This window comes from Rhinopithecus roxellana, chromosome 5 (genome assembly GCF_007565055.1).
Source record: "Rhinopithecus roxellana isolate Shanxi Qingling chromosome 5, ASM756505v1, whole genome shotgun sequence".
NCBI classification, from domain to species: domain Eukaryota; kingdom Metazoa; phylum Chordata; class Mammalia; order Primates; family Cercopithecidae; genus Rhinopithecus; species Rhinopithecus roxellana.
Window position 1 is genome coordinate 26,901,739 of NC_044553.1, and position 26,031 is coordinate 26,927,769.

Below are 26,031 nucleotides of genomic sequence, written 5' to 3' on the forward strand. Positions count from 1 at the left end.
TGTGTGACAGAAAACCCGGCCCCAGCTGGCTTTGGTGAAAAAGAGAGTTTGTAGTTTTTTTTTTTTTTTTTTATTGAGACGGAGTCTTTGCTCTGTCGCCCAGGCTGGAGTGCAGTGGCGCGATCTCGGTTCACTGCAAGCTCCGCCTCCCGGGTTTACGCAGTTCTCCTGCCTCAGCCTCCCGAGTAGCTGGGACTACAGGCGCCTGCCACATCGCCCGGCTAATTTTTTGTATATTTAGTAGAGACGGGGTTTCACCGTGTTGGCCAGGATGGTCTCGATCTCCTGACCTCGTGATCCGCCCGTCTCAGCCTCCCAAAGTGCTGGGATTACAGGCTTGAGCCACCGTGCCCGGCCTAAGTTTGTAGTTTTTAAGGAGAGCTGGCTTAGTAGTCAATTTAGGACTTGGTCTCTCTCCTTCCAATCTGCCCTCCACCATATTGCCTTTATTTTCTGTTTCTAGATGGTGGCATGATGGCTTATGTCATCTGGGCCTCAAGGCTAGTGGGAGGGGCACCCATCTCCCCTGTTCCAGCCTTCACAGCAGAGGGTCATTGGCTCGGGTTGGTCGTGCCTGCCCCTCCCCACTGCCCTGCTCCCCTGCCATTGCCATGGCCTGGTGATGGCAATACCTGGATTGGCTCAGGCTCCAGGCTCACGTCCACTCCTGGAACTGGCGGTGTGGCCAGGCCCATGTGGGAGGGGGCTTCACCCAGGGCACAGAGGATATAGATGCCAAAAGGAGGGAGGAAGTGGTTGTGGGCTGGCTGCAAACCAGCACACCTCCTGCGGGAGTCACAGTTTAGAAAGGGTTTATTAGAAGTGTGTCCAGATCAGTGTGGAATATGAAAATGTGAGCTGTGCAAAGTGACATGTTCCAGAAAGTGTGATGAGGGAGGGCAAAGAGTTTTCTAGTGCTGAAGTCAAGTGGCCGCGAAGTCTGGTGTCACGTGGAGTGGGGCTCTTGTATAAGTGAGTGGGAGTGACAGAGCAGGGCATGCCAGGGATGGCTCAAGGCCACCTATTGGGGAGGTCTGAGCTGGAGCACCCCCTGGCCCTCTAAAGGGTCATATGTGCTCACTATGCCCTGTGATTTTCCTGAGTTGCTTCCATAGTCTATACTCTCAAGCCCCATGCAGCCTATCTCCGCAGCACATTTCAGACCATGGGTAGTTGTGTGGCACTTTCACTCAGCCATGTGGGAAGGAGGCCCCACTGCAAGTCTTCTGGTCACTGGACTGCCTGCTTCAAACCCTGGCTCTGCCATTAATTAGCTACATGGCTATGGGTAAGTCGACTTCCCTGAGCCTCAGTCTCCTCAGTTGTAAGACAGGGATACCAGCAGCACGTGCCTTGCAGGGTGCTTTAGATGTTTTGCATTTGATCACAAATTTAAATTGCTTGGCTGGCACCCAGGAAAAATTCAACTTTTAGGGACTATTATTATTATTTTGAGTCAGGCTCTCACTCTGTCACCCAGGCTGGAGTGTGGTGGCGAGATCTCGACTTGCTGCAACCTCCGTCTACTGGGTTCAAGTGATTCTTCTGCCTCAGCCTCCCAAGTAGCAGGGACTACAGGCGTGATGAGCCACTGTGTCCAGCCTTATGGACTATTATTTAAAAAGACATGTTAAAGAATCTACACTTAGAGAAGAAGAGCCAGACTTGATTAGGTTTTTTAGGCTTCGAATGCACTTTATTTTCCCATTTCCTCACGTTCTCTCTCTCTGAGGCAGAACTGCACTGTTCTGTGAGCCCACTCTTCAGACAGGCTTGTGGATCTCAAGGTATGTGGAAAATGCTGATTGGCTCTGTTCCTAAATTTCCCGGCTTCTGACTGGTGCACAGTTAGTAAAGGAAGAGTTCTTTTAATTTGAGAAATGTGCTGGGCATGGTGGCTCATGCCTGTAATCCCAGCACTTTGGGAGGCCGAGGCAGCAGATCACCTGAGGTCAGGAGTTTCAGACCAGTTTGGCCTACATGGCGAAATCCCATCTCTACTAAAAATCCAAACATTAGCCGGGCATGGTGTCAGGTGCCTGTAATCCCAGCTGCTCCAGAGGCTGAGGCAGGGAGAATTGCTTGAACCTCGGAGGTGGAGGTTGCAGTTAGCCAAGATTGTGCCACTGTACTCCAGCCTGTGCTACAGAGTGAGACTCTGTCTCAAAAAAAAAAAAAAAAAAAAAAAAAAGGTGTGAAGATTTCCCGCACCCCCACTCCCACTGCCCTGTCCCTGTACCCCCAACTCCATTTATACACTGTGAGGTTTCCTGCCCACCATCCACAGAGACCCTTGTCAACACAGCCGGTGCACCTCAGCTGGGAACGTGTCTCAATGTCTTTAAACTTCTCAGAAGTCTCAGTTTTATCCCTATTAACACACCCAGCAGTGGAAACAGCAGAAATTGCTCTTCTTTTGTAAAGAGAGTTGTGTTTCAGAGAGTTGTTTGAAATGTAATTTCTTCAGCTCATTATGTCAAAACTGGCATTTGAAGCATACATGAGGACTCTTGCTAATAGCCTTTTGTATTTGGATTCTTCAGGGAAACAGAATCAATAGGGGGTGTGTGTGTGTGTATGTGTGTGTGTGTGTGTGTGTGGAGAGATAGAGAGAGAGAGGAGGGAGGGAAAGAGAGAGAGAGAGAGACAGAGAGAGAGAGAGAGAGAGAGGGAGAGAGAGAGAGAGAGAGAGAGAGAGAGAGAGAGAGAGAGAGAGAGAGAGAGAGAGAGAGAGAGAGAGAGAGAGAGGCTTATTGTAAGGAATCAACTGATGTGATTATGGAGGCTGACAGGTCCCGGGATCTGCCATCTGTAAGCTGGAGACCCAGGAGGGCTGGTGGTATAAGGTCCAGCCTAAATGCAGACAAGCTGCAGAATCACAAAGAGCCGATGTTTCAGTTTGTGTCCCAAGGCAGGAAAAAACTGATGTCCGAATTGGAAGGCAGTTAGACAGGAGGTGTTCTCCTACTCCCTGAGGGAAGGCTCTGTTTTTTTATACTATTCAAGCCTTCAATTGCGTGGATGGGGCCCACCTCCACATTAGGGAGGGCCATCTGCTGTACTCAGAGCCCGTTGATTCCACTGTTAATCTCATCTAGGGCCATCCTTGCAGACAGTGTGACCAAACGTCTGGGCACCCTGTGGCCCACTCAAGTTGTCATAGAGCATTAGCCATCACACCTTTGGTATATAATCTTGGGATTTTTTATTTTCTGGGGTTGCTTGGCTGCAGAGGCTGGCATTAAAGCATCATGGGCCACAGTGATCTAGATGCTAGTGTAGTTTTCTTCCTTCTCCCGTGGGTTGGTGTTCAAGGGCCTTATTTTAGCTCAGCAGGCTAATGTTCTTATTGTAAGACTCTATACATGAACAATAAGATTATAGAGAAGGAAGGTGATTTTATAGGTTCCGGGGATTCACTCCCACAAGGCAGGGCCAGGGCTGAAGTCAGAGCCTCCAGAGTCTTCTCCCAGGGTCAGCCATCAGTCCTGCCCCAGGGCCAATGACTACATGAGGCATCAAGTTCCAAGTATGCAATGAGGTTTGCAAATCCGATTTTGCATTTTCTGGGCTTTGCGATGCCTGAAAAAAGAGTCACAAACATGACTATGACTCCTCAGCCTGAAGCCATCTGGGTGTGTTCTTTTGAAGGTCCACAGGGGACTTTCTCATGTCCTTGGGTTTGCAGGACATTTCCTTTTCTACTGTTCCAGATGCTTGTTCAGCTGCGTGTCAGAAATGGACAGTCCAGCCTTGCCCCTTTGCAGAAGCCAAGCTTTCCTGCCAGATAGCCGCAACTTGTCCGGACAGAGATTTAGGGCTGTCTTCCTGAGAAAGGCATGTAGATAGGGAGTTTGACCCTAGACTCAGAGGTTTGAGGATGGGTGGTTTTTCTTGTGGTTTTGTCTTGGATTGCTTGTGGCATTTGGATCCACTTCTGGGCTTAAATTTCCCCCTTCCAGTGTTGAGATGGAATTGGTCCGGGATCATAAGTCATCCAGGGCAGAATGCAGAGATTTATTTTACTCCTTTGGAGGGAGGTGGAGAGAAGAATCTCTTGGGGGAGAGAATGTGAATCCAACTGTTTATAAAGTTAGCGTTTAAGTCCCACACAAAGCTTGCTTCCTAAATACTGTTGTCCCAAGGCTACTGGCAAGGTGACTGGCTGTATGCCCCTTTGGTTTATCCTCTTACCACCAGGCTTGGCATTTGCACCATGCTTTATCCTATGTTCAGAATCCAGGTAGATTCACACCCATGCTTGTGCGTGTGTGTGTGTGTGTGTGCACCTGTGATGAAAGCAGAGAGGAAAAATGCTGTGTGATGAGGCTTGGGTGTCATCAGACTTTACAGCTGATTTTTCCCCCTCTTCCAAAATCCTACTCCTTTTCTTTACGTAAGGAAACATGAGAAGTGGGTGCTATGGGTTGTGTAGGTTGCTTTATGCCAAAGACATGATGTGACACTTTGGTAAACCATGTTTTTGGTAAATCGTATCAGTTAAGACAAGACCAAGTTGCTGTTGCTAAGAAATTTTTAGAAAACCTGAAAGTGAAGTTCTGTTTTCATTCATTTTGCCAACTTACTGGAGAGTTTCTCTGTGCTGAAGACAAAGAGATCTCGCATGTGTCTTTGATGTGGTCTCCACTCAGGAATAGCTTACAGTCAGCAAGAAGAATGTGTAGGGAACCTGATTCTTCAGTGCCCCGTTCATGACTTTCTGGGTTGGCTGGTTTCTCATAGACAGTATTAAATATTCTGAAAAAGGAGGGACATCAGTGAATACAAAGCAATTAGGAAAAAGTTCAAGAGAATGGAGGAACAAACACAAAGAACGTTAGTCATCACACTAATAGTGTTATTCCCAGTGGCATCCTAGACCTTCCAGCCATGTTCTGATACATATCGCAGCCTTTGTGCAGAGAGTCTTAGGCTAGAGGCTGAAATGGCTTGTGTCAGTGCTTTCCCTGCAGCCCACGGTGACTCTCTACCATCCTAAAGGTAAAAACATAGTGTTAGGTCTGGCCTGGTGGCCCATGCCTGTCATCCCAGCACTCTGAGAGGCTGAGGCGGGAGGATCACTTGAGTGCAGGAGTTCGAGACCAGCCTGGGCAACATAACAAGACCTCATTTCTACTACAGATAGAAAAAAAAAAATCCAGCCAGGTTTGGAGGCATGCACCTGTAGTCCCAGCTTCTCAGGAAGCTGAGGTGAAAGGATTGCTTAAGCCTGGGAGGTTGAGGCTGTAGTGAACTATGATTGCACCACTGCACTCCAGCCTAGGTGGTAGAATACGACCTTGTCTTTATTTTACTTATTTTATTTTGAGACGGAGTCTCATTCTGTCGCTGACTGCAGTGCAGTGGTGCAATCTCAGCTCACTGCAACCTCTGCCTCCCGGCTCAAGAGATTCTCCTGCCGCGCCTCCTGAGTAGCTGGGACTGCAGGCGCTTGCCACCATGACCAGCTAATTTTTGTATTTTTAGTAGAGACGGGGTTTCACCATATTAGCCAGGATGGTCTCAATCTCCTGACCTCGTGATCCGCCTGCCTTGGCCTCCCAAAGTGCTAGGATTACAGGTGTGAACCACCACACCCAGCCAAGAGGCTGTCTTTAAAACACAAAACAAAACAAGGAAACAAAACCAGAACACTGTAGTGTTGTAACCATTTTCCTCGTGAATCCTCATGATGGAAACAAAATTGCCTCATTTTCACAAGTGCTTGACCTAGGAGAAATGATATAGTGTATTTAACTCCTCTTTATCATCCCTAATAGTGACTTTTGCCAGGAGCCTGCTGTGTGCAGGCATAACGGCATCATCTCATGCAGTTCTCCCTCATCTGTGAGGAAGACTTTTCCTATCCAATGCGGTTTGTGAGCGAATGGAAGCTCAGGGAGGTGAACTGACTTGCCCCTGATCACACAAGCACAGAGCAGCCCGTTTCTGACCCAGCTCTCCCCTGGCTGGCCTGTAGGGCGGCACCCTCAAGCATCAGGCTGTGACAAACCTGGTCCTCATTGGACATCTTGATCTTTGGGGTTTTTTTTAAAAGCATGACTTTTGCCTTCTTAAAATACTGCGTTTGTGGCTGGGCGCCGTGGCTCACGCCTGTAATCCTAGCACTTTGGGAGGGTGAGGCGGGTGGATCATGAGGTCAGGAGATCGAGACCATCCTGGCTAACACAGCAAAACTCCTTCTCTATGAAAAATACAAAAAAAAAATTAGCTGGGTATGGTGGCGGGTGCCTGGGACTTGGGACGCTGAGGAAGGAGAATGGCGTGAACCTGGGAGGCGGAACTTGCAGTGAGCCGAGATCGTGCCACTGCACTCAAGCCTGGGAGACAGAGTGAGACTCCGTCTCAAAAAAAAAAAAAAAAAAAAAAAAAAAAAAAATATATATATATATATATATATATATATAATTTGTGTATTCTTTATCTTGCTTACTGAGTTTTTAGTGCTCAGGCCAGGGACCTCTGCTTTAAGGGTTAGCAAGGCCAGTCACTCACTTGAGGTCCCATGATCGTAAGTGGGTTAGCAGGGCGTTCACCGAATCTGCTGGGAGTGGTCTCAGCAGCCAGGCTGGAGGCAGCAGCGTGGTTTGCCTTCTGTCAGATCTTCATGCTCTCAGACAGAGGAAGGAAACCTGACTTAACACCAGCTGCTAAGTTGCTGTCAGGTCCTCTGGGGCTTGGGCCCAATGACTCTTTCTCTCCCAGCTGTGTTCTCATGAATGTGCTGCTTCTCCTGCAGGTCAGGAAAGAGGTTAAAGAAGACCCGCAAGTATGATATCATCACCACTCCAGCTGAGCGAGTGGAAATGGCGCCACTAAATGAAGAGGATGATGAGGATGAGGACTCCACAGTATTCGACATCAAATACAGGTACAGGGTGGAGACAGAGGCTTCCTCCTGGGCTTGGGGCAGTGGGTTGGTGGGACGTCAAGGTCAGGCATGATGTTCATGTGTTCTTGTTTTTTGGTTAAGTGTTGGGTCCTGGGGTGTTCTGCACATGGAGAGACCTGCTCTGATCTTGTATTAGTCCATTTTTGTGCTGCTAATAAAGACATACCTGGGACTAGATAATTTATAAGGAGAAGTTTAATTGACTCAGATTTCCACATGGCTGCAGAGGCCTCACAATCATGGTGGAAGGCAAGGAGTAGCAAAGTCGCATCTTACATGGATGATGGCAGGCAAGAGAGCTTGTGAAGGGGAATTCCCCCTTATAAAACCATCGGATCTTTTGAGACTTATGCACTGTCAGGACTAGAGCAGCACGGGAAGACCCACCCCCATGATTCAATTACCTACCAGGTCCCTCCCACAACACGTGGGAGTTGTGGGAGCTACAATTCCAGATGAGATTTGGGTGGAGACACAGCTAAACCATATCAGATCCCTTCCTAGAACACACTGCACCTGGAAACCCAGCAGAGAATTGCTTATTTATTGCTTTTCCCAAATGAGAACACAAAGTCACCTTTAAAGAAGGAAAAGGAGGATTGTGCTTCAGACAACAAGCTAGATGTCCACTGGCAGTGGGGGTCCGGCCCAAGCAGCCATGTGTGCCACACACCAGGCACCCAAACAGAAACTTATCTTTCAGCCTCACTTATGTCAATAGCTGAGGATGTGGGTGACTGGGTGGGTGGCATTCCTGCTTGGATGGAGTTTACTGATGAGCTCCAAAGGCAGGTGACTTTGTGACTTTAGGATTGTAGTGTGGGTTTTCAGATCATTTTGAGGTGTACTTTGAATATGTGAGCTTCTTAATGGAAGAGGTGAGGATGAGCATAGTTTTGAGACGAGGGCTTGAAGATCCAGAGAAGGGGCACTGCTTGACCAAAGTCCCAATTAGTAGTAAAAGTGGAATAGAAATGCAGGCTGGTCCCTGTCTGGGCTCCCCAGATTCCGTGGCTTCTACATGTCCGGGAAGGTGAGCCTTCCACACCTGTGTGCCTCAGCACAGCCTTGGCGGTCCTTGGCCCTTCTGCATAAATCAGTTGTCAGATTCAACAAGACAAATGTTTGGGATTTTGATTGGAACTGCATTGCCTGTAGATCAATTTAGGGAGAATCAGCACTTTTACGTTGACTTTTCCAATCCATGAATAGGGAATGGATTTTCCATTTATTAGGTATTTAAAAAAAATGTTTTTGGCCGGGCGCGGTGGCTCAAGCCTGTAATCCCAGCACTTTGGGAGGCCGAGACGGGCGGATCGCGAGGATCAGGAGATCGAGACCATCCTGGCTAACACGGCTGAAACCCCGTCTCTACTAAAAAATACAAAAAAGCTAGCCAGGGCGAGGTGGCGGGCGCCTGTAGTCCCAGCTACTTGGGAGGCTGAGGCAGGAGAATGGCGTAAACCCGGGAGGCGGAGCTTGCAGTGAGCTGAGATCCGGCCACTGCACTCCAGCCTGGGCGACAGAGCGAGACTCCGTCTCAAAAAAAAAAAAAAAAAAAAAAAAAAAAAAAAAAAAAAAAAAAAATGTTTTTCAGTACTTTCAAAAATTTATGTATAAATGTTTTATACATTTTTATTAGATATATTTTTACAGGTGTTTTACATTTTGATATGTAAAGTTTTTACTTTAAAGTACTATTTTATTTATACTCATATCTGGAAAAAAGACTATTATCACGTTTACATACATACTGGGTTTGGAAGCTGAGTTTGTTAGTGAATCACACCTAAATCTTATGAAGAACTTGAAAACATTAAAATGGATTGGTTATGGATAGCAGAATGGGAGAAAAATCCCCTTAGCTGTAATTTGCATGTTAGGTAAAGGGCAGCACCCTTTGAAAATAATCAAATCAATTGGTAATATTTATCCATACCACAAAATAATGCACAGTTAGCCCTCTGTACCTGAGGGTTCCACATCTGCAGGCTCAACCAACCACAAATTGAAAATATTTGGGATCGGGCATGGTGGCTCATGCTTGTAGTCTCAGTACTTTGAGAGGCCGAGGAGTGCAGATCTCTTGAACTCTGGAGTTTGAGACCAGCCTGGACCACATAGTAAAACCCCACCTCTACACAAAAAAATAATGCAAAAATTAGCCAGGCATGGTGGTGCATGCCTGTAGTCCCAGCTACTTGGGAGACTGAGGTGGGAGGATCACTGGAGCCTGGGAGGTCAAGGCTGCAGTGAGCCGTGAGCATGCCACTACACTCCAGTCTGGGCAACAGAGCAAGACCCTGTCTTAAAAAAAAAAAAGAAAAAAGAAAATTTTGGGAAAAAAACAATACAACAGTGAAAATAATGCAAATCCAAAAAACAATATAGTATAACAACTATTTACCTTGTGTTTACATTGTATTAGGTATTAGGAATAATCTAGAGATGATTTAAAGTATACTAGAGAATGTGCATAGGATACATGCAAATACTATACCATTTTATATAAAAGACTTGAGCATCTGTGGATTTTGGTCTTTGCGGGAGGTCTTGGAACCAATTCTCGGAGGATACCAAGGGATGACTGTGTACATAGGAAAGTTAGTGACTCTATTGATTTTATTGCTAAGCCATTTTATCTGTCTCACACTCAATACAAAGAAGTAAAATATAATGTGAAGAAAACCATGTCCTCATCACTATTCACAGTCAAGAGTACACTTCCTCCTGCAGGGCTGGGAATATTGTACAATAGGGAGCATTTAATGGTTCAAGTGGATCAATGTAGTGTTTTGATTCTGAGCCACTGAACAGCATCTCATCAATCTTTGGTGACTGAGCTAACTCCATGGGAACTATGATAGACGGAACGATTTTTGTGGTATCTCCACATCCCACTAAATAAGAGAAGACCCTAAACAAAGAAATATAACAATGAATCTGCTCAGAAATTCTCTTTATAGACTGTTTCCTAGAAGGTGGGAAAAGGGGCCTTTCCCTGAGGGCATAGACATCTGTATTATTGTGGCCTGGTTGCTGGATTGACATTGTGTCTGGTATGATGAAGATAAGGCACACATTGAAACCAGTGTCAGATTAAGAAACTTCCACAGCTTGTCTCAGTTCTTCAAACAATGGAGCGAGTTCCTTTTCTAGGCTGACAATGAGTGCCATATGCTGGCTGTGAAACAAACTAACTACTAAAGGTAAACTACTAAAGGTAAACCACCTGGTGGGTATTAAAGTTAACAGACAAGTCCAAGCTTGTGTTTTGAAAGTCCAGGTTGGCTTGCTGGCTGGCGTGTTGCAAGGGCAAAAGTAAGTGAGACCCCTGGTCTCCAGGCATGCTCTGGGTCATTTTCGTTGGCCACTTTAAAGATGGGCATTGCATCTCTATCTGACACAGCAATAGGCGGGACCCGTCAACACTTGGTGGTTTTGTTTTTTTTTTTTGAGATGGAATCTTTCTCTGTCACCCAGGCCAGAGTGCAGTGGCACTGTCTTGGCTCACCGCAACCTCCACCTCTCGGGTTCAAGCAATTCTCCTGCCTCAGCCTCCTGAGTAGCTGTGACTACAGGCATGTGCCACCATGCCCAGCTAATTTTTTGTATTTTTAGTGGTAATGGGGTTTTACCATGTTGGCCAAGATGGTCTCAATCTCTTCACCTCGTGATCCACCCACCTTGGCCTCCCAAAGTGCTGGGATTACAGGTGTGAGCCATGGCACCTGGCCAACACTTGGTGGTTTTCAATACAGGAAGTGTTAGCTCCCTGAAGCACCTTAGTGGTGTCTCCTCTGCCCCTATTCTAGGCAGAAACTCTGGACCCTGCAGATCCCTTTGTATTAGTTTCCTGCTCCAGACCATCAGCCTTAAAGAACCCCTTTGCCCCACCGATCAATCTCCATGCCTGGGTTTCTGCTTCTGGGGCTGCCAGGTTCTCTCTGCTGTCATTCTGGGGACAGTGTCAAAAGCAGATTTCTCTGCAAGCCACCACCTCATGATTCATGACTTTGTCTCTGACATCTCTTAAAAAATATTATCTTTAAACTTTTTGTTTATTGCAGTTATTTTTAAAAGATACTGATTTTTTAACAAAAATCCAGCAACCTTGCTAAACTTTTATTAATTGTTATAGGATAAATGTGGAATCTTTGGGTTTTCTGTGTAGATATGTCATCTGGGACTAAGAAGAGTCCCTGTCCCTGCTCCCAAGTCCTTAAACATTTTATCTCTTCTTTTGCCTTTTCTGCTTTCCTTCCTTGGAAAGTTTGTGCTGTTTGTGGTTGAAATAAAATCAGAATGTGAGTGAACTTGGAGGTGAGTCACTAGACACAAGCCCACTGCAGTCCTCAGGCCTAAAGATGACTGACTGTTTAGAAAGACTAAGTAGTGCTGGTTTTTCTTATTACAGAGGTAATGTTAAGCTGTAGAAAATACAGATAATAAACAGGAAAGATACAATTACCTATCATCTCACTACTTACCAGTAACCACTAGAGTGTGTGTGAGGACATGTATGTGGAACTTTCTTTTTTGTAGAAATAAGACTGTATTATACACGCTGTTTTGGCATGTGTTTCTACCCAAACAATGAATCATGAGCAACTTTTCAGGTCAATAGGTGTGAAAGAACAAAGAGTTTAGGACGTTGCATGTTTGGTTTGATGTTTTTGTGAACTTCTTTGTCTGCACATGGCTAATCTGTTCACAGATTCTTGTTTTTCCCATTTAGACACAACTCAACCAAATGTTTCAGTTCTCTCTAGGAAACAGACTACATTTAAATCAGATGAATCATGACTTTGGGTTATTTTATGATTGAGTGGAAAGAGGAAAATCATGTTTTTGGCACCAGGGCAGTAAGGCAGAATAACCTGCTTCTTATTCTTTCCCCGGTAACTCTCTGATAACATCTTGTGACCTAGAGCCTTTACCTATCAGCCAGGATTTTTTTTTTTTTTTCTCGAAGTTTTCAGCCAGGTAGGAAATGAAGGAGGAATAAGAATACAGGCAGGGTAGGAGATAAGACCTCAAGTGTGTAGGGCCAGAGTTTGGGGAGGGAGGGAGGTGTTCTATAGAAATGAGTCTCTAACTCTGTACTTAAAAAGGCTAATTAGAAAGGAGAAATGATAGCTAACTGGAGTATAAGAGTGCTCTGGGGTTTTGAAATGGTTCTATCTTTCAAGAGGCATTTGGGTTTCCGCTGCATGTGTTTTGAGCTTTGTTGCACAGTGTGCAGTTGTGTGGATGCTCTGGGCCTCTTTGCATTCCCGGTTTATTACAGGACTTTGTTATCCCCCAGGACGAGAGAGATGTGGGCTCTTCCTCCTGTGTGTGTGGCAGGTGGCCCAGCAGCTGTGACAGGCGCAGCCCAAAGGCACACTGCTGGGAGAACGCGCTGCTCCTGCCAGCCCTGCCTCCCTGCCAAGAGGGAGGTCCCTGTCCCCGCTTCTTATATGTGGAAAAGATGTGGCCCTGTGGGGTGTGTGGACGTGCATTCTAGAAATCCCTGCTTCCCACCCTCTTGTGGGTAGGGCTTCCTTCGGGAGTATAATTAGAAACCCATGAGATTTCCGCTGTAATGCTGAGGGCTTTGGCTGGTGTCTTGTCTTGGAAACCAAGGGCATTTTTGTGTGGTTTGCAGCATGAGGCCTCTGCAGGGTAGGCAGGGAGTATGGGAAAACAGACCTGGCTTGCTACCCGGGAGCTCTGAGTCCCCATGGATGCCCTCATGGCAGTTGTTAAACACACTCAAGGCAGTGACTTCCTACAGCTGCTTCTACTTACTGAGGACCTCTGAATGGCTGGGCACCCCATGCTTCCTCGTGGTCTTCTGAGGGTGAACTGTTAGGAGCATCGACAGATGGACAGCTGCCTGGGCGGTGGGTATGGAAACAATGGGCATCATGAGCTTCTGAGGCCTGGAAGGAACCGGAGAGGAGCCAGTGACTTGCAGCGTAACTATCTGAAACAGCATCGGAAGCCATCCCCAGACCAGTTTGAATAAACCTCTGCCAGTCCTTTTCCTTGCAGAATGCAGAGCGTATGTGTTAAAAATGGGCATTGCACGGAGAATTTTTGTTTCTTTGGAAAGCAGTATTGGCAGCCTGCGGGCAGTTTTCATTTAAGGTGTCTCGCTCAAAGCCAGGGCACCTTAAAAATTCTTATGTCTTATGTCTGCAAGGATGGAGCCTATGTGAACAGGAATCTGATCAAACAAACAAAGAGGAAAGGGAAAGAAAGAGAAAGAAAGGAGGGAACGAAGGAAGGAAGGAAGGAAGGAAGGAAGGAAGGAAGGAAAGACGGACGAACAACACAAATCGTCCTAAGTATCAATGCTTTTGCAAAAGCAAGCCATGTTTTTCAGATGTTCTTTTCTTGTGTGTCCCTGGATGGAAGCAGTAGAACTGCCAAAGGTGTCCCTGACACATGGTGGTGGTGTCCCCATGTCTCTCTGTCTCAGACATACTCACAGACAGGCCAGGCCTCCTCCCTCCGGCTTCTCCGTTGTTCACTCGTGGGGCTGCTGCGTCCTCTTCCCAGGGTGTCCTTGCCGGCTGCACAGAGAGGTTAGCTGGACCACTGCCAGATGCCACTGACAGGTGCTGCAACAAGTGTTCCTGTGTTGACAACTATTTCACCTGTCAGACAAGCTTCTTATAAAACATGGGCCAGACGCAAGTTGGGACATGTCAGTCTCCTTGTGTGGGATGGTTGTAACCCAGTGTCATCCTATAGCACAGTGGGAAATCTGAACAAGCCTGGGCCGTGGCAGCTAAATATGCCTTCACTTCCTAGAGATTTTGGTGGGGCTGGTGGTCGGCATTGACTCTTTCTGACTTACCTTAATGATGAAATGTCACTAGCAGTTTGGCAGTTCTGGGGAATGAGAAGTGGGGCTGAGAGAGGCCTTTTGGAATCTCTGCTTGTCATCTAGAGCGTGTCTAGTTGGTGAGCCTGATAATTCCCTTCACCATGAGTACAGGCTAGGTAAGCCTGGCCTTGCCCTCAAACGGCCTGTGTTGAGAGTGGGAGACAGCAGGAGCATGGCCACTTTTTTTTTTTTTTTTTTTTTTTTTGAGACGGAGTCTCACTCTTGTTGCCCAGGCTGGAGTGCAGTGGCACGATCTTGGCTCATTGCAACCTCTGCCTCCCGGGCTCAAACGATTCTCCTGCCTCAGCCTCCTGAATAGCTGGGATTATAGACGCCCGCTACCACGCCCAGCTAATTTTTGTATTTTTAATAGAAATGGGGTATCACCATGTTGGTCAGGCTGGTCTCGAACTCCTGACATCAAGTGATCTGCCCGCCTTGGCCTCCTGAAATGCTGGGATTACAGGTGTGAGCCACTGCGCCTGGCCGAGCATGGCCACTTCTAAGACCACCTGGCTCTCACAGAGGAAGGAACAGGTGCTGTGGGCAGCCAGGAAGGGGGCAATAAGTTCTTCCCAGAGGAGGTGAAACTTATGAGTTTGAGAGGACCAGGAAGTGAGCCCAAGGTGGCTCAATGTGCAGGGAGTGGTGAAGGCATTCCAGGGAGAAGTAACAGCAGGTGCAGGCACAGGGACGTTTGAGCCAGCATAGGGATGTTGGGTGAGTGGCAGCTTTGAGCCTCTGCCCCCCAGGCCACTCCTCGGGGGAGCCCCAAAGCTTCTGGCCCATAGATGGCCACAGGGAAACAGCTAGATGACATTGAGAGAGCCAGGACTTTACAACCAGCCTCCTCTGGAGACAGCCTGTTCCCTCCACTATCCCTGGAGTATTGTTCCTGAGTCCCAGTCACCCCAGAGAGCCTGAAGGCCCAGCCAACTACATGGCTGAAACTTGGGGTATGGCTCTACCATCTCCTGGAGAGACCCAGAGAGCCAGTGGCCAGGCCTGACCTGGGCAGGCGTTGGCATGTGCAGGTGGACTTCTCCCCATGGAGGAGCGTGAAGGATTCTGCGATGAGCAGTGTGGCTCCCTACCTTGTGTATGTGTGGGCGTTTCTTTTTTTTTTTTTTTTTTTTTTTTTTTTTTTTTTTTTTTTGAGACGGAGTCTCGCTCTGTCGCCCGGGCTGGAGTGCAGTGGCCGGATCTCAGCTCACTGCAAGCTCCGCCTCCCGGGTTTACGCCATTCTCCTGCCTCAGCCTCCCGAGTAGCTGGGACTACAGGCGCCCGCCACCTCACCCGGCTAGTTTTTTGTATTTTTTAGTAGAGACGGGGTTTCACCATGTTAGCCAGGATGGTCTCGATCTTCTGACCTCGTGATCCGCCCGTCTCGGCCTCCCAAAGCGCTGGGATTACAGGCTTGAGCCACCGCGCCCGGCCGTGTGGGCGTTTCTTAAGTACACGGATAGAGACAGCAACCTGAGGGTGAGGCGAGGGCAAACAGCCTGATAGGGGATCCCCATAAGATTCAGAGCAGTTCCGTGGGATGCCCAGACACTCACGGAGGTGAATTTCACAATGGCAGTGGCACAGAGTTTGCATCTGCATTGATTGTGCCGGCTGCTTTCTCCAGAGCCCATAGGCCTGCTGTGGCTAGATCTGCTCTGGCACAGCTATGGTGATCAGGTCCCTGCCCTCTGCTCTGATTCTTGGTCTTTGAAATCTTCACTGCTCCTCCTCAGTTCCTGTGCCCCCACCCCTCATCCTCGACTTTGACCTTGCAGCAAGAGGCAGTGGAAGGCCTGATGGTGGAGTCAGACCTGGTAGGAGCCTTAACATTGGGGGTCCTTAGTCCCTTCCTCTTTGCAGTGGGGGGTATGAGTGCTTGGGCTTCAAGATGTTGATTTGAGAGGATAGCTCCCCCGACTCCCCAACCCACAGAAGGGGCCAGGGGATCAGTGTAAGAAAGCCAGCCTCCTGTACAACTTGGACATGGCTTGCTGGAGATTTCTCTCTTTCTCTAGTCTGTTGAGTAGGGTATTTTTTAAAGATGATCTTGCTCTGTCACCCAGGCTGGAGTGCAGTGGCAAGATATTGGTTCACTGTAGCCTCAGCCTCCTGGGTTCAAGTGATCGTCCCACTCAACCTCTTGGGTGGCTAGGACTACAGACACACGCCACCATGTCCAGCTAATTTTTGTAGTTTTTGTAGAGACAAGCTCTCATTATGTTGCCCAGTCTGGTCTCTAATTACTGGGTTCAAGTGATTCTCCTAACTGGACCTCCCCAAGTGCTGGGATTACGGGCATGACCCACCGTGCCTGGCTTATGTTTTTTCTTTAAACAACTTTTTATGTGGAAAAAAAATTAAATTTCACGCAAAAATAAAAATAGTGTAGGGAACTCCCTTGTACTTTTAACTCATATTTTCCTGTTAACATTTTTTGCCTGTTTGCTTTCTGATTCATCCATGTATATATGTGTGTGTGTGCACGTAAACGGTTTTTACTAAACCATTGGAGGGTAAGTTATATATATCATGGCCCTTTCCTACAAATAATTATGTATTTCCTAAAAATAGGATGTTTACATCTTCTAGTAAATAGCTACCTGATATGGTAATATATTTGGCATTATGTAATATTATGACAGGCAGTTCATTATTTTGTAAATTCTATTAAATCCTTGTTATTTTTGCTCATGTAATTATAAAATGCCCATAATCAAACATCAAGAGGTGATGGTGGCAGCTTTAACTGGTCAAATTTTCCCTCCTTTTCTAAAGTCCCTTTAGATGATGTCTTGAGCAGATTCAGATTTTTTTTTTTTTGAGACAGTCTTTCTCTGTCACCCAGGCTGGAGTACAGTGGTGCCATCTCAGCTCACTGCAACCTCTGCCTCCCGGGTTCAAGTGAGTCTCATGCCTTAGCCTCCTAAGTAGCTGGGATTACAGGCGTGTGGCACCACACCTGGCTAATTTTTGTATTTTTAGTAGAGACAGGGTTTCACCATGTTGGCCAGGCTGGTCTCAAACCCCTGACCTCAAGTGATCCACCCACTGTGGCCTCCCAAAGTGCTAGAATCGATTATAGGCCTGAGACACCACGCCTGGCCACAGATTCAGTTTTTAAACTTATTTTTTGAGACGGAGTCTCGCTCTGTCGCCCAGGCTGGAGTGCAGTGGCGCAGTCTCGGCCCACTGCAAGCTCTGCCTCCCGGGTTCACACCATTCTCCTGCCTCAGCCTCCTGAGTAGCTGGGACTACAGGTGCCCACCATCACGCCTGGCTAATTTTTTGTATTTTTAGTAGAGACGCGGTTTCACTGTGTTAGACAGAATGTGATCCACCCGCCTCGGCCTCGCAAAGTGCTAGGATTAGAGGCTTGAGCCACAATGCCTGGCCTAAACTTATTTATTGTACTTCTTATGTTGTCTGACACTGTGGTGTGGGCCTGGGGTTTAAAGGTAAGGAAGCTTAGACGTGGCTTTTGTCTCAAGCTCCCAGTCTAAGCAATAAGCAAACTATGGCCCAGGGGCCAAATCCAGCACGCTGTCTGTTTTTGTACAGCTCAGGAGCCATGAATGATTTTCACATTTTAATGGTTGAAAAAGAACCAAAGGAAAAATACTATTTTATGACAAGAGAAAGTAATATGCAATTCAAATTTCAGTGTCTATAAATAAGATTTTACTGGAACACAGCCATGGCCAAGCATTTCTTGCTGTGGCTGCTGTTCCACCACCGCAGCAGGGTTGAGGAGTTATCACCGTGATTGCGGGACTTGCAGAGTTTACAGTATTTCCTCTCTGGATTGTTACAGAAGAAGTTTTCCAACCCCTAGTGTAAACACCCTGGAAGTGCTGGCAAGGAGGGATAGATATAAGGAGAAAGAGGTTATGTTCTAGGGAGTCTGTGTGGGGAGCTGGGGGAGGGATCCTTAGTTGGGAGCTGAGGGGAGGGAGGGGGTTTGCTGGAAGAGTGGATTGTGCCTTCCAGACAGCACCCTCAAAGGTCCTGTGGCTGGAGACTGTGACCTTTTCAATGGCTGAGAGGGTGAGGGATAGAGATGTTCAGGAGGGGTCAGAATGGGTGCGGGGCTCTGCCGGAAGGGGCTGACTCTTGTCCTTCCCTTTCTTTTAGGTAAAACCTGTTTCCCAGTCTGTTGGCATCCTGTGGAAAGTTGGTCAGCTGCAACCTGGGGTGTGAAGACCTGGAAGCCCTCTCGCGTCAGAGGTGTTGAAACCAAAACGAATGTTATGTATAAAACCCCAGCTCCATCGTGGGTGTCAGACGTCTGCTCAGAGTGTCACTGGCAAGCTCGTTTCCACATCACCACAACGGAGTTGCTTCTGCCACCCTTTGGGCGCCCCTTTAAAGTATCCCCCATTTCTACTCCCCGTGTAAGAGGCTTTGTGCCTTGCTATGGAGCAAAGGGTAGAAACATGTTGATTTTAAAAAAGTGTTTTTAAGACAATTGTTGACAATAGTAAAAGAGATCAGGAGGATCAAGAATCTAAAACAAGCCTGAAGGATGTCCAACTGTGTATTTAGAATTTCTGACATTCTTCTCTACTGGATCTACACATTGGACCCCGTCTGATCCTTTGCTGTTTTTTTGGCTTGGTCAGGTCCTGGCCTCATTTTGGCATTACCCGTGTCAGAGTTCAAGGTGGATGTGCTTAGAGCTGGTCAGCCCCTTCCAGACCTGGACATGTCTGTGGTTCCTTTCCATCCCTCCCTCCCTCCCTCCCTCCCTTCTCTCTCTCTCTCTCTCTCTCTCTCTCTCTCTCTCTCTCTCTCTCTCTCTTCCTTCCTTCCTTCCTTCCTTCCTTCCTTCCTTCCTTCCTCTTTCTTTCTTAAAAAAAAAGGTTCAGCAGAAATCAGCATGGCTACTTCACAAAGAATTTCTAGTATCAGGGAGAAACTGTGTCTGTGTGCACTTGTGCTCACATGCACATGTGTGATAAAAGTTTCTCCTTCTCTGAAGGGAAAGGAAAGTGCTAGGCAGCTTGTGATTAGCAGCATTCTTTGTGCTTTTTTGTTGTCCCTCTGCTCTGTCACAGTTCTACGTTGTTTGCATTAGAAATGTAATTTTTAAAAACCATTTTAAAAATGAACGGTGATTCAGCTGGCTGGAAAAAAGCACACTGTCAGGGGACTATATTTGAAGTCAGTCTAGACTGGGCTGGACTAGAAACCCACCTGGACCCAGGAGACCCAACAAGACCCAGGAGGTCCCTGCAGGAAGGCAGAGGTTCAGGTGAGAGTGGCTCACCTCTGAGCTGGTGAAGTGAGGACTCGCTGGTGATGTGACCCAGAGATCTGCTGCTGGCTTCTGGAGACAGGGCCTTGGGCTGACTTCTCAGGTTGATTGAGGCCTCCCGACTAGCAGTATTCCCAGGCTAGAGGTGATTGGCTGCAACAAAGATGCTTCTATTAGTCTATTAGCAGTGCCTTTGGGACCCTGGGATTTTGCTGTCTCTAGAAATGTGTTTTTTATTTTTTAATTTTTTATTTCCCCCTTTTTTCCTGGCATTGCTCCAGGGTTTGTGTATTTGCCTGTTTGTTGTCCTACTCTCTTTTTTTGGATGAAAACTCCAGCCTTTCCTGACTCACCTCCATCTTCAGGTTCTTCAGTTTTCTGAGAAGAGTGGGGATATGTGGGAAGGGGCATGGGAGCTCGGCAGCCTCCACCTGCCAGGAAGGCAGTCTGGCCTCTGCAGGAAAGAGCAGAGCCCGTGGGAAGCCCTGCGTGAGCATGGCGCAGCCGGCCCACCACGCATGGCATTGCCAGCCACGGGGGATCTGCGTGTAGTCTCTGCTCCCTGCATTTCACCTTCTTTGTTGACTTTCCTTCTCTATTTTCCCCCATCTGTTTGCCAGAGGGGTGGAACTGGCAACAGAACAGCCGTGGCTGCTTTATCTCTCCTCTCCACGGTATACTCAGGCCTGAGTGGTGACTCACAGGAGCCCAGCCACCTCGCAGCTGTTCGCCCCCTCAACCTTTGAACTGGAACTGCTGGCTCATACAGGGTTTTCGACAACTGCAGCTGAATCTCATGGAAAAGCTGGATTCCTCTGCCTTACGCAGAAATACCCGGGCTCCATCCGCCAGGGGCTTGCCACTGGTCCTGGTAGAAGTGGCAGCTGCTGAGAGTGACCTTCCAAATCCTTGGTGGCACTTCAGCACTACAGGCTCTCCAATAAAAACCCTTTAGACACAAACCATGTGTACCTTGGGCTTGGATGTTTTCTGTGGTGCAGGCCAGTGAGGCGCCTTTTGTGAAGACAGATGTGGGCCCAAGGCTGAGGAGGAGGGCAGGGATGGGAGCTGGGTGGGAGGTATTTGGATCCTGGTGATTTAGAGAAAAGCTTGGAAATGAAAAAGGCTTGGGGGTGGAGGGGCGTGCATGCTGTTTTTACATCTACGTACACAATTTAAATTTACATATACAATTGGAGGCTCACTTGCTCATTTCCTGTAAGCTTACTCCTTGGCTAGGAAATACTGAGCCCTAATTGTTTCCAGAGAATCTTGGGGCATCTCCAGAGAAGATAGAATCAATCACATAAAAAATTGCTAGCTTGTAACTGCCTCATACCCAGCTTGCTTTACTCTTTCTATGAGTAAGTGTGGAATGTATCTGGGCTGGGTGCACAGCGAGGTGAGCAAAAGCCAGAGGAAAAGCCCATTTGCTGTCGTTCCAACTGGTTCCCTTGGAGGTCACCAAGAAGCTGGGGTGTGGTCTGTGTCCCTCCTCTGCGAGGAGCTACTCCTGTGCTCGGTCTTCTCTACAACCACAGCGGTGACTAAGGTTCTCCAGGGTAGCTCTTTCTCCAAACAGCTGCGTGGGAAGCCAGTCCTGGAGAGTGGGTTTCCCCACCATCTCAGTCTTCTCAGAGAGTGTCCTCCACTGAGTACCCATCCTGTCAGGTTGGCTTGTTCAGACGCCCGGGGACAAGCCAGCCTGACGGGGAGGAGGGTGTTTCAGCGTCCGCAGCGGTCTCTGCGTGGCGGAGGGTCAGCGGGTACTGCAACTTGCCTTTTGGTTTTGAAGATTCTGTTGAGGCTTCATCCTCACCTTGACCTCTTCTACAAAATCTGTTTCCCCTGCTGTGCCGTGGAACACCTGCGGGAAGCCAGTAAGTTAAAGTCCTAACATCAAAGCCTCTCCCTCTACTGCTTGCATCTCCTGTTAGGAAAGCCTGAATTGTATGGTTATTCTTACACCATGTGGGGTTGGGGGATGCTTTATAAGGACATGTCACATTAGCCTCAAAGGGCCCTTGATGCAGTGGTAAGTTTGTGTCCCGTGCTTGCCCCCTTTGGTGAAATTCTTGGGTGTTGGTATCATTTTAAGGGAATCAGGGGAAATTACCCAGAAGAGCAGGGTCTATAGGAGAAGAGGGGTAAGCATCAGCGACCCAAACTTGCTGGTGAGATTTGGCAGCTGAAGCTATTTAAAGAGATTGGCGGCTGGGCGTGGTGGCTTATGCCTGTAATCCAGCACTTTGGGAAGCGGGTGGATCACCTGAGGTCAGGATTCGAGACCAGCCTGGCCAACATGGCGAAACCCCGTCTCTACTAAAAATATAAAAATTAGCCTGGTGCGGTGGCAGGTGCCTGTAATCTCAGCTGCTCGGGGAACTGAGGCAGAAGAATCACCTGAACCTGGGAGGCAAAGGTTGCAGTGAGCTGAGATAACGCCACTGCATTCCACCCTGGGCAACAAGAGCGAAACTCTGTCTCAAAAAAAAAAAAAAAAAAAAAAAAAAAAAAAAAAGAGAGATTGGCACCTTGATGTTGCCAGTTGCTGAAGAGGGGAGAGGAGGGTTATGTTACAAGCATCACCAACAAAGAGCATTGTGACTCATCAGAGGGGAGAGCAGTAGTAAAGACTTTGGGGATGATGCTGGGCTGCCTCCCCAGCCACCCACCTTCCCTGCACGCACTTCTTGTAGCAGCATCATGAGTTTGCAGGTCCAGATGTTGCTTGTATTGTAACCACAGCTCCCTGTGTCCGCCTGTGCCTCCTGTATTTGGGTTAGATATTTTCTTATGCAAATAAATGATTTAATCTTTTCAGGGTGAGGGGCGAGCCCTGGGGACCTGGAAGGTGTTCACTCCAGCACCACTAGTTCAGGAAAAGGGTCTGCCCCATAAGACCCCCAGGCTGCTCCTAATGACAGGTGTGAGCCAGTGCTTCCCTCCAGCCTGGTGGTGCCACAATTGCTTGTGGTTTTTATTTATCAGAGAATTCAAGAACACCTGATGTGGACTCAGTGTACACAGCATACCACTTGTGAAAACCGAGTTTGTTTTCCATTATTTTCAAGAACCAAATAGAAGTGACTGTTGGGGTGGCTGTCGTGAGCCACTCCCTGCCTTGCTACCTGAGTCTTCTTGGGTCCAACAAGTACTTGGGTGTGACTTTCCTTGTAAAGTGCCTCAAAGTTTGCTGGTATTTCTTGTTACGCTTAGTTGGTTTATCAGCAAGCTCATTTTCCCTGGGATGGGTTTTTTGATGAGCCGAGTTGATGTGGACGGGAACACAAGGAGCTCTTGTGTGTCTGTTGGCAAAGCAGGTGGCCCACCGTCTCTAGTATAAATGTCTCAATGCTGATCTGGCCTGGGGTGCTGTGAACAGGCTTCCTATTGTGAGCAGGTAAGAGTGTTGTGAATGAATTATCCCCAGAGTCTGCAAGACAGCCAGTCAGGTGGTGCTGAGTGTGGTGGGAAGAGGAATCGGATGCAGAAGAGGAATCGGATGCAGGCATGTGTTTCCGGCCTCACTGTTCACTCACGAACCCTGTGATCTTGGCCCCACTTTTTCCATCTGCACTATAGGAACACACCTCTTTGGTTATTGTGATCATTAAAATATGTAATTGAGCCAAATATCTGCAGGTGCCTGGCACCACCAGCACCACCAGGAATGGTCGTCACCAGCACCACCACCTCCACCATGAATAGTTTTTGAGTTCTTCCTCTGTGCCAGGTGCCTTTGCACACACACTTATTCAGTCCTAACAGCATCCTTTAGGTAGGTATTATTCCTGGAGCAGACTGATCATTTCCATAGGCCCAGGGCTGTTTCCCCTGAATCATATTCACCTCCCTGGCTATCCATAAGAAAACATTGATTTGCTTGGCACTTTGTCATTCTTTGAGTCCTGCCAACACGGTGGTGAGGTAGGTGTTTGTCTTCATTTTGTACACACAGGGCTGGGTCTAGGAAGGTCAGTCATGGCACAGGGTCACATGGTTTCTAAGGGGTAGATCTCAAACCACCAGTCTCCTGCCCTCTTCAGCACTTTCCCTGAAGGGAAGAGGAGGGGACTTTTCTTTTGAGACCAAAACTGCTCACACTTGGGATAGCATAAGACGTCAGCTCTGGGCCAAAGAGACAAGGTCATATGTTCCAAGAGGGTCCCACTCTGGCTGCAGCTCCCCAATGGGGAAAGAGGTCTGTAGGGCAAAAGGGACATTTTGGGACATCCCCTGGACCCCCAGATCCTTCCTTTTCTATAATTCTCTGCCCAAATGCCCCTTTGCTAGCTCCCAGGGCCTGCACTGGGTTTATCTTCCCTAGGGCCACTTGTATGCCCATGCCTTGGCTGAGAATGGCCAGCTGTGACTGAGACGTGGACATGGCTGGAGCTCAAACATGCAGCCCGGGGTGTCCACATTCATGTGCAAGGCCCCTTGCTACAATGCCTGGATGGGGATGGCAGGAGAAGGGGAATGGGCTGCAGACCAGGGGCCTCCACTGATATCCTGGCCTGAGCCTAGCAGACCTTAGGAGCAGGTCAGCTAACCTGAGACCTGACTTGGGCTGTGTGTTTGATTTCCATTTCCATTTTCAGTTCTGCTCTCATCACCAAAGAGCCCACTCTGGTGCCTGTGATGTTATGACAGACCACAAGCCAAATTGGAGTCTGGTTCTGGGGGATTTTCTACGTCTCCTCTTTTTTCTTATCAAGATGTAGAGATGTGCTTTGAGGTCGCCACTGTTCCAAGATCACATTGTTTTTCTTTGTGATGATTCTGTTTCCTACATTGTAAGGTTTTGAGACCGTTTCTTGATTCGGCCAGCCTTTACATCAGCTCTCATTATGTGATGCTGTCACTTTCCCTCTTAGTCCCCTCAAGGTCTTGGTCAGCGTCAGCGCACTTTTCTCTCTTTCCTTTAGTTGGAATCACCATCCATGGAAAATAAATACTGGAAATGTTTTGGAATTGAAAGTGAAGAAGAGCAGAGTTGTGTAAGCACTACATAAAGTAACCAATGACATGGAATAAATAATCTCTGTTTCATTTGAAGTCTACTCCAGGGCAGTCTACTGCCTGGCAAATCAATCGCTTTCTATCCACTGTTCACCCCACACTGGTGGAGGGGCGGTGTCCCTTTGCCAAGATGCTGCAATGCCCAGCTTGCCCATGAGGCAGTGGGAGGGTTGAATGAGATAAGGCACACACAGTGGGTGCTTGATAAATGGGTGTCATCTTATGCATCCAGCAGGTCTTCAGAGAGCCACAGGCATGATGCTGGGGCCTGCTGGAATGCAAAGGTGAACAAGACAGGCACACTCCTGACTCATAAGGCTGTTGGTGTAGGAGGGAGATGAGGTTTGTACACAGAGCACAGGGTGGCCGCCATCTGCTTTTACTGAGGCATCCCAGCAGCCAAGAGCATCAGTTACTATTTTTTTTTTTTTTTTTTTTCATGGTTCAGGCTTTACTGGGCATCACACAGGGCTGGGGTAGGGACCTAGCAAAGGAAGCAGGGCATGCAGATGGTCTTTGAGGACAGTGCTAGGGAGCTCAGAGATCAGTCTGGCTTCTCAAAGAAGAGACAAGCACTGACAGGAAAAGCAGTCAGGTTGGCATTAGTGCAGGAAAAGAAAGATGTTAGGAGGGGGACTTTGATGGAAGACAGTGGGGAGCTGAAGCTTTAAAGAGCCTTGATGCAGGGAGGGATGATGTTAGAAGAAAGGAAGCCAATGAGGCCTTGGGGAAGAGAAGAGAGTAGAAAGAAGGAGAAAGAAAGAAGGTGGGTCCAGGGAGTCGGGCTGTTCTCCAGGGTCACAGGCAGCAGGGTCGGCTCTTCCCTCCCATCTTCCGGCATCACGGGGCCCTATGTGCTGTTCCACGTGGCTGTCGTTCCGAACAAAAGACCTCGGTGGAATCGGCTGGACTTCATGTAGGCAGAGATCTTCTTCAAACCCTCAAAGCGGGAGATGAAGTCCTTCAGGTTTGGGAAGGCATCCAGGCAGCTGGGCTCAAATATACACTTCATGTCAAGGACATCATAGGTGAGGAAATCCACAAGGGTGATCTTGTCTCCTGCAAACCATGGCCGCTTCCCCAGAAACTGTGAGTAGAGCTTTAGCTTTTCAGGGAGTTGCTCTAAGTACTTTGGCTTCAGTTTCTCAAAATTTGGGTCAAAGCAGAGTCTGGCCAGCTCCATGCGGTTGTCCATAAGCTGGTTCTCCAAAATGTCCACACGAATCTTCTCCTCTTCTGTCTCCCCACACAGGTTGTGCTTGCGGGCAATGTAGCGCATGATGGCGTTGCTCTGGGTGATCTTGTGAGTCCCATCAATCAAGTAGGGCAGATTGGGAAAGTCCAGGCCCACCTTGAATTTTTCATTCAGCCACTGGCTTCTGTCATAGTCAGGAGCATGTCCCATGAGGTACTTCTTTTCCTTGTAGTTTGAGTCTGTGTATTCCAGGAGCAGGTGGATGGCGTGGGCCAGCCCGTGGATGTCCCAGTACCCCAGGATCATGGGCATGGTGCCTGTTGGTGTGGATTCTGCAGACAGGCCTATTTATTGAGCTTTTAATATGTTCCTGGCATTGCATTGAAGACTTTACATGCATTGTAAAGACACTCATTTGCATAGTAAGACTAGCTTGGACTCTGAAGCCAGACTTCCTGGGCTGGAATCCTGGTTCTAACATTTGCCACACAAGGCCTTAGGCACATCTCTTAACCTCTCTTCGATACCCTCTCTTTGTCTGTAAGAGGGAAACAACAGCAGTACCTACCTCATCTGGATATTATGAATTGGATGTTTTGATGTCTTTAAAGCACTACCAGGCACATAGCACTAATTCATTAATGTGTCCAGCAACACTACCAAGTAGTTTCTCTGTTGGGATGTTTACTTGTCAAGCTAGGAAACCAAGGCTTTGGTAATAAACGCACCCAGATCCCTTGCTAGCAGTGGTCTGTCT

At 47.9% G+C, this 26,031-nt stretch overlaps 1 protein-coding gene and 1 pseudogene across 2 annotated transcripts in view; one reads left to right on the forward strand and one right to left on the reverse strand.

Moving 5' to 3' along the window:
- Positions 1–20,016, forward strand: part of FAM174B (family with sequence similarity 174 member B) — a 39,986-nt gene extending 19,970 nt beyond the window's left edge. Inside the window, exons 2-3 of the mRNA XM_030931450.1 lie at positions 6,761–6,892; positions 17,932–20,016. Coding sequence (XP_030787310.1) covers positions 6,761–6,892; positions 17,932–17,935 — 136 coding nt within the window. The 3' untranslated portion in view covers positions 17,936–20,016. The remainder of the gene's footprint in view (positions 1–6,760; positions 6,893–17,931) is intronic.
- Positions 20,017–24,517: 4,501 nt separating this feature from the next.
- On the reverse strand, positions 24,518–25,614 carry LOC104668666 (annotated as a pseudogene). The gene has a single exon (XR_748864.2). The product of XR_748864.2 is annotated as a glutathione S-transferase Mu 5 pseudogene (transcript).
- Positions 25,615–26,031: the final 417 nt, after the last annotated feature.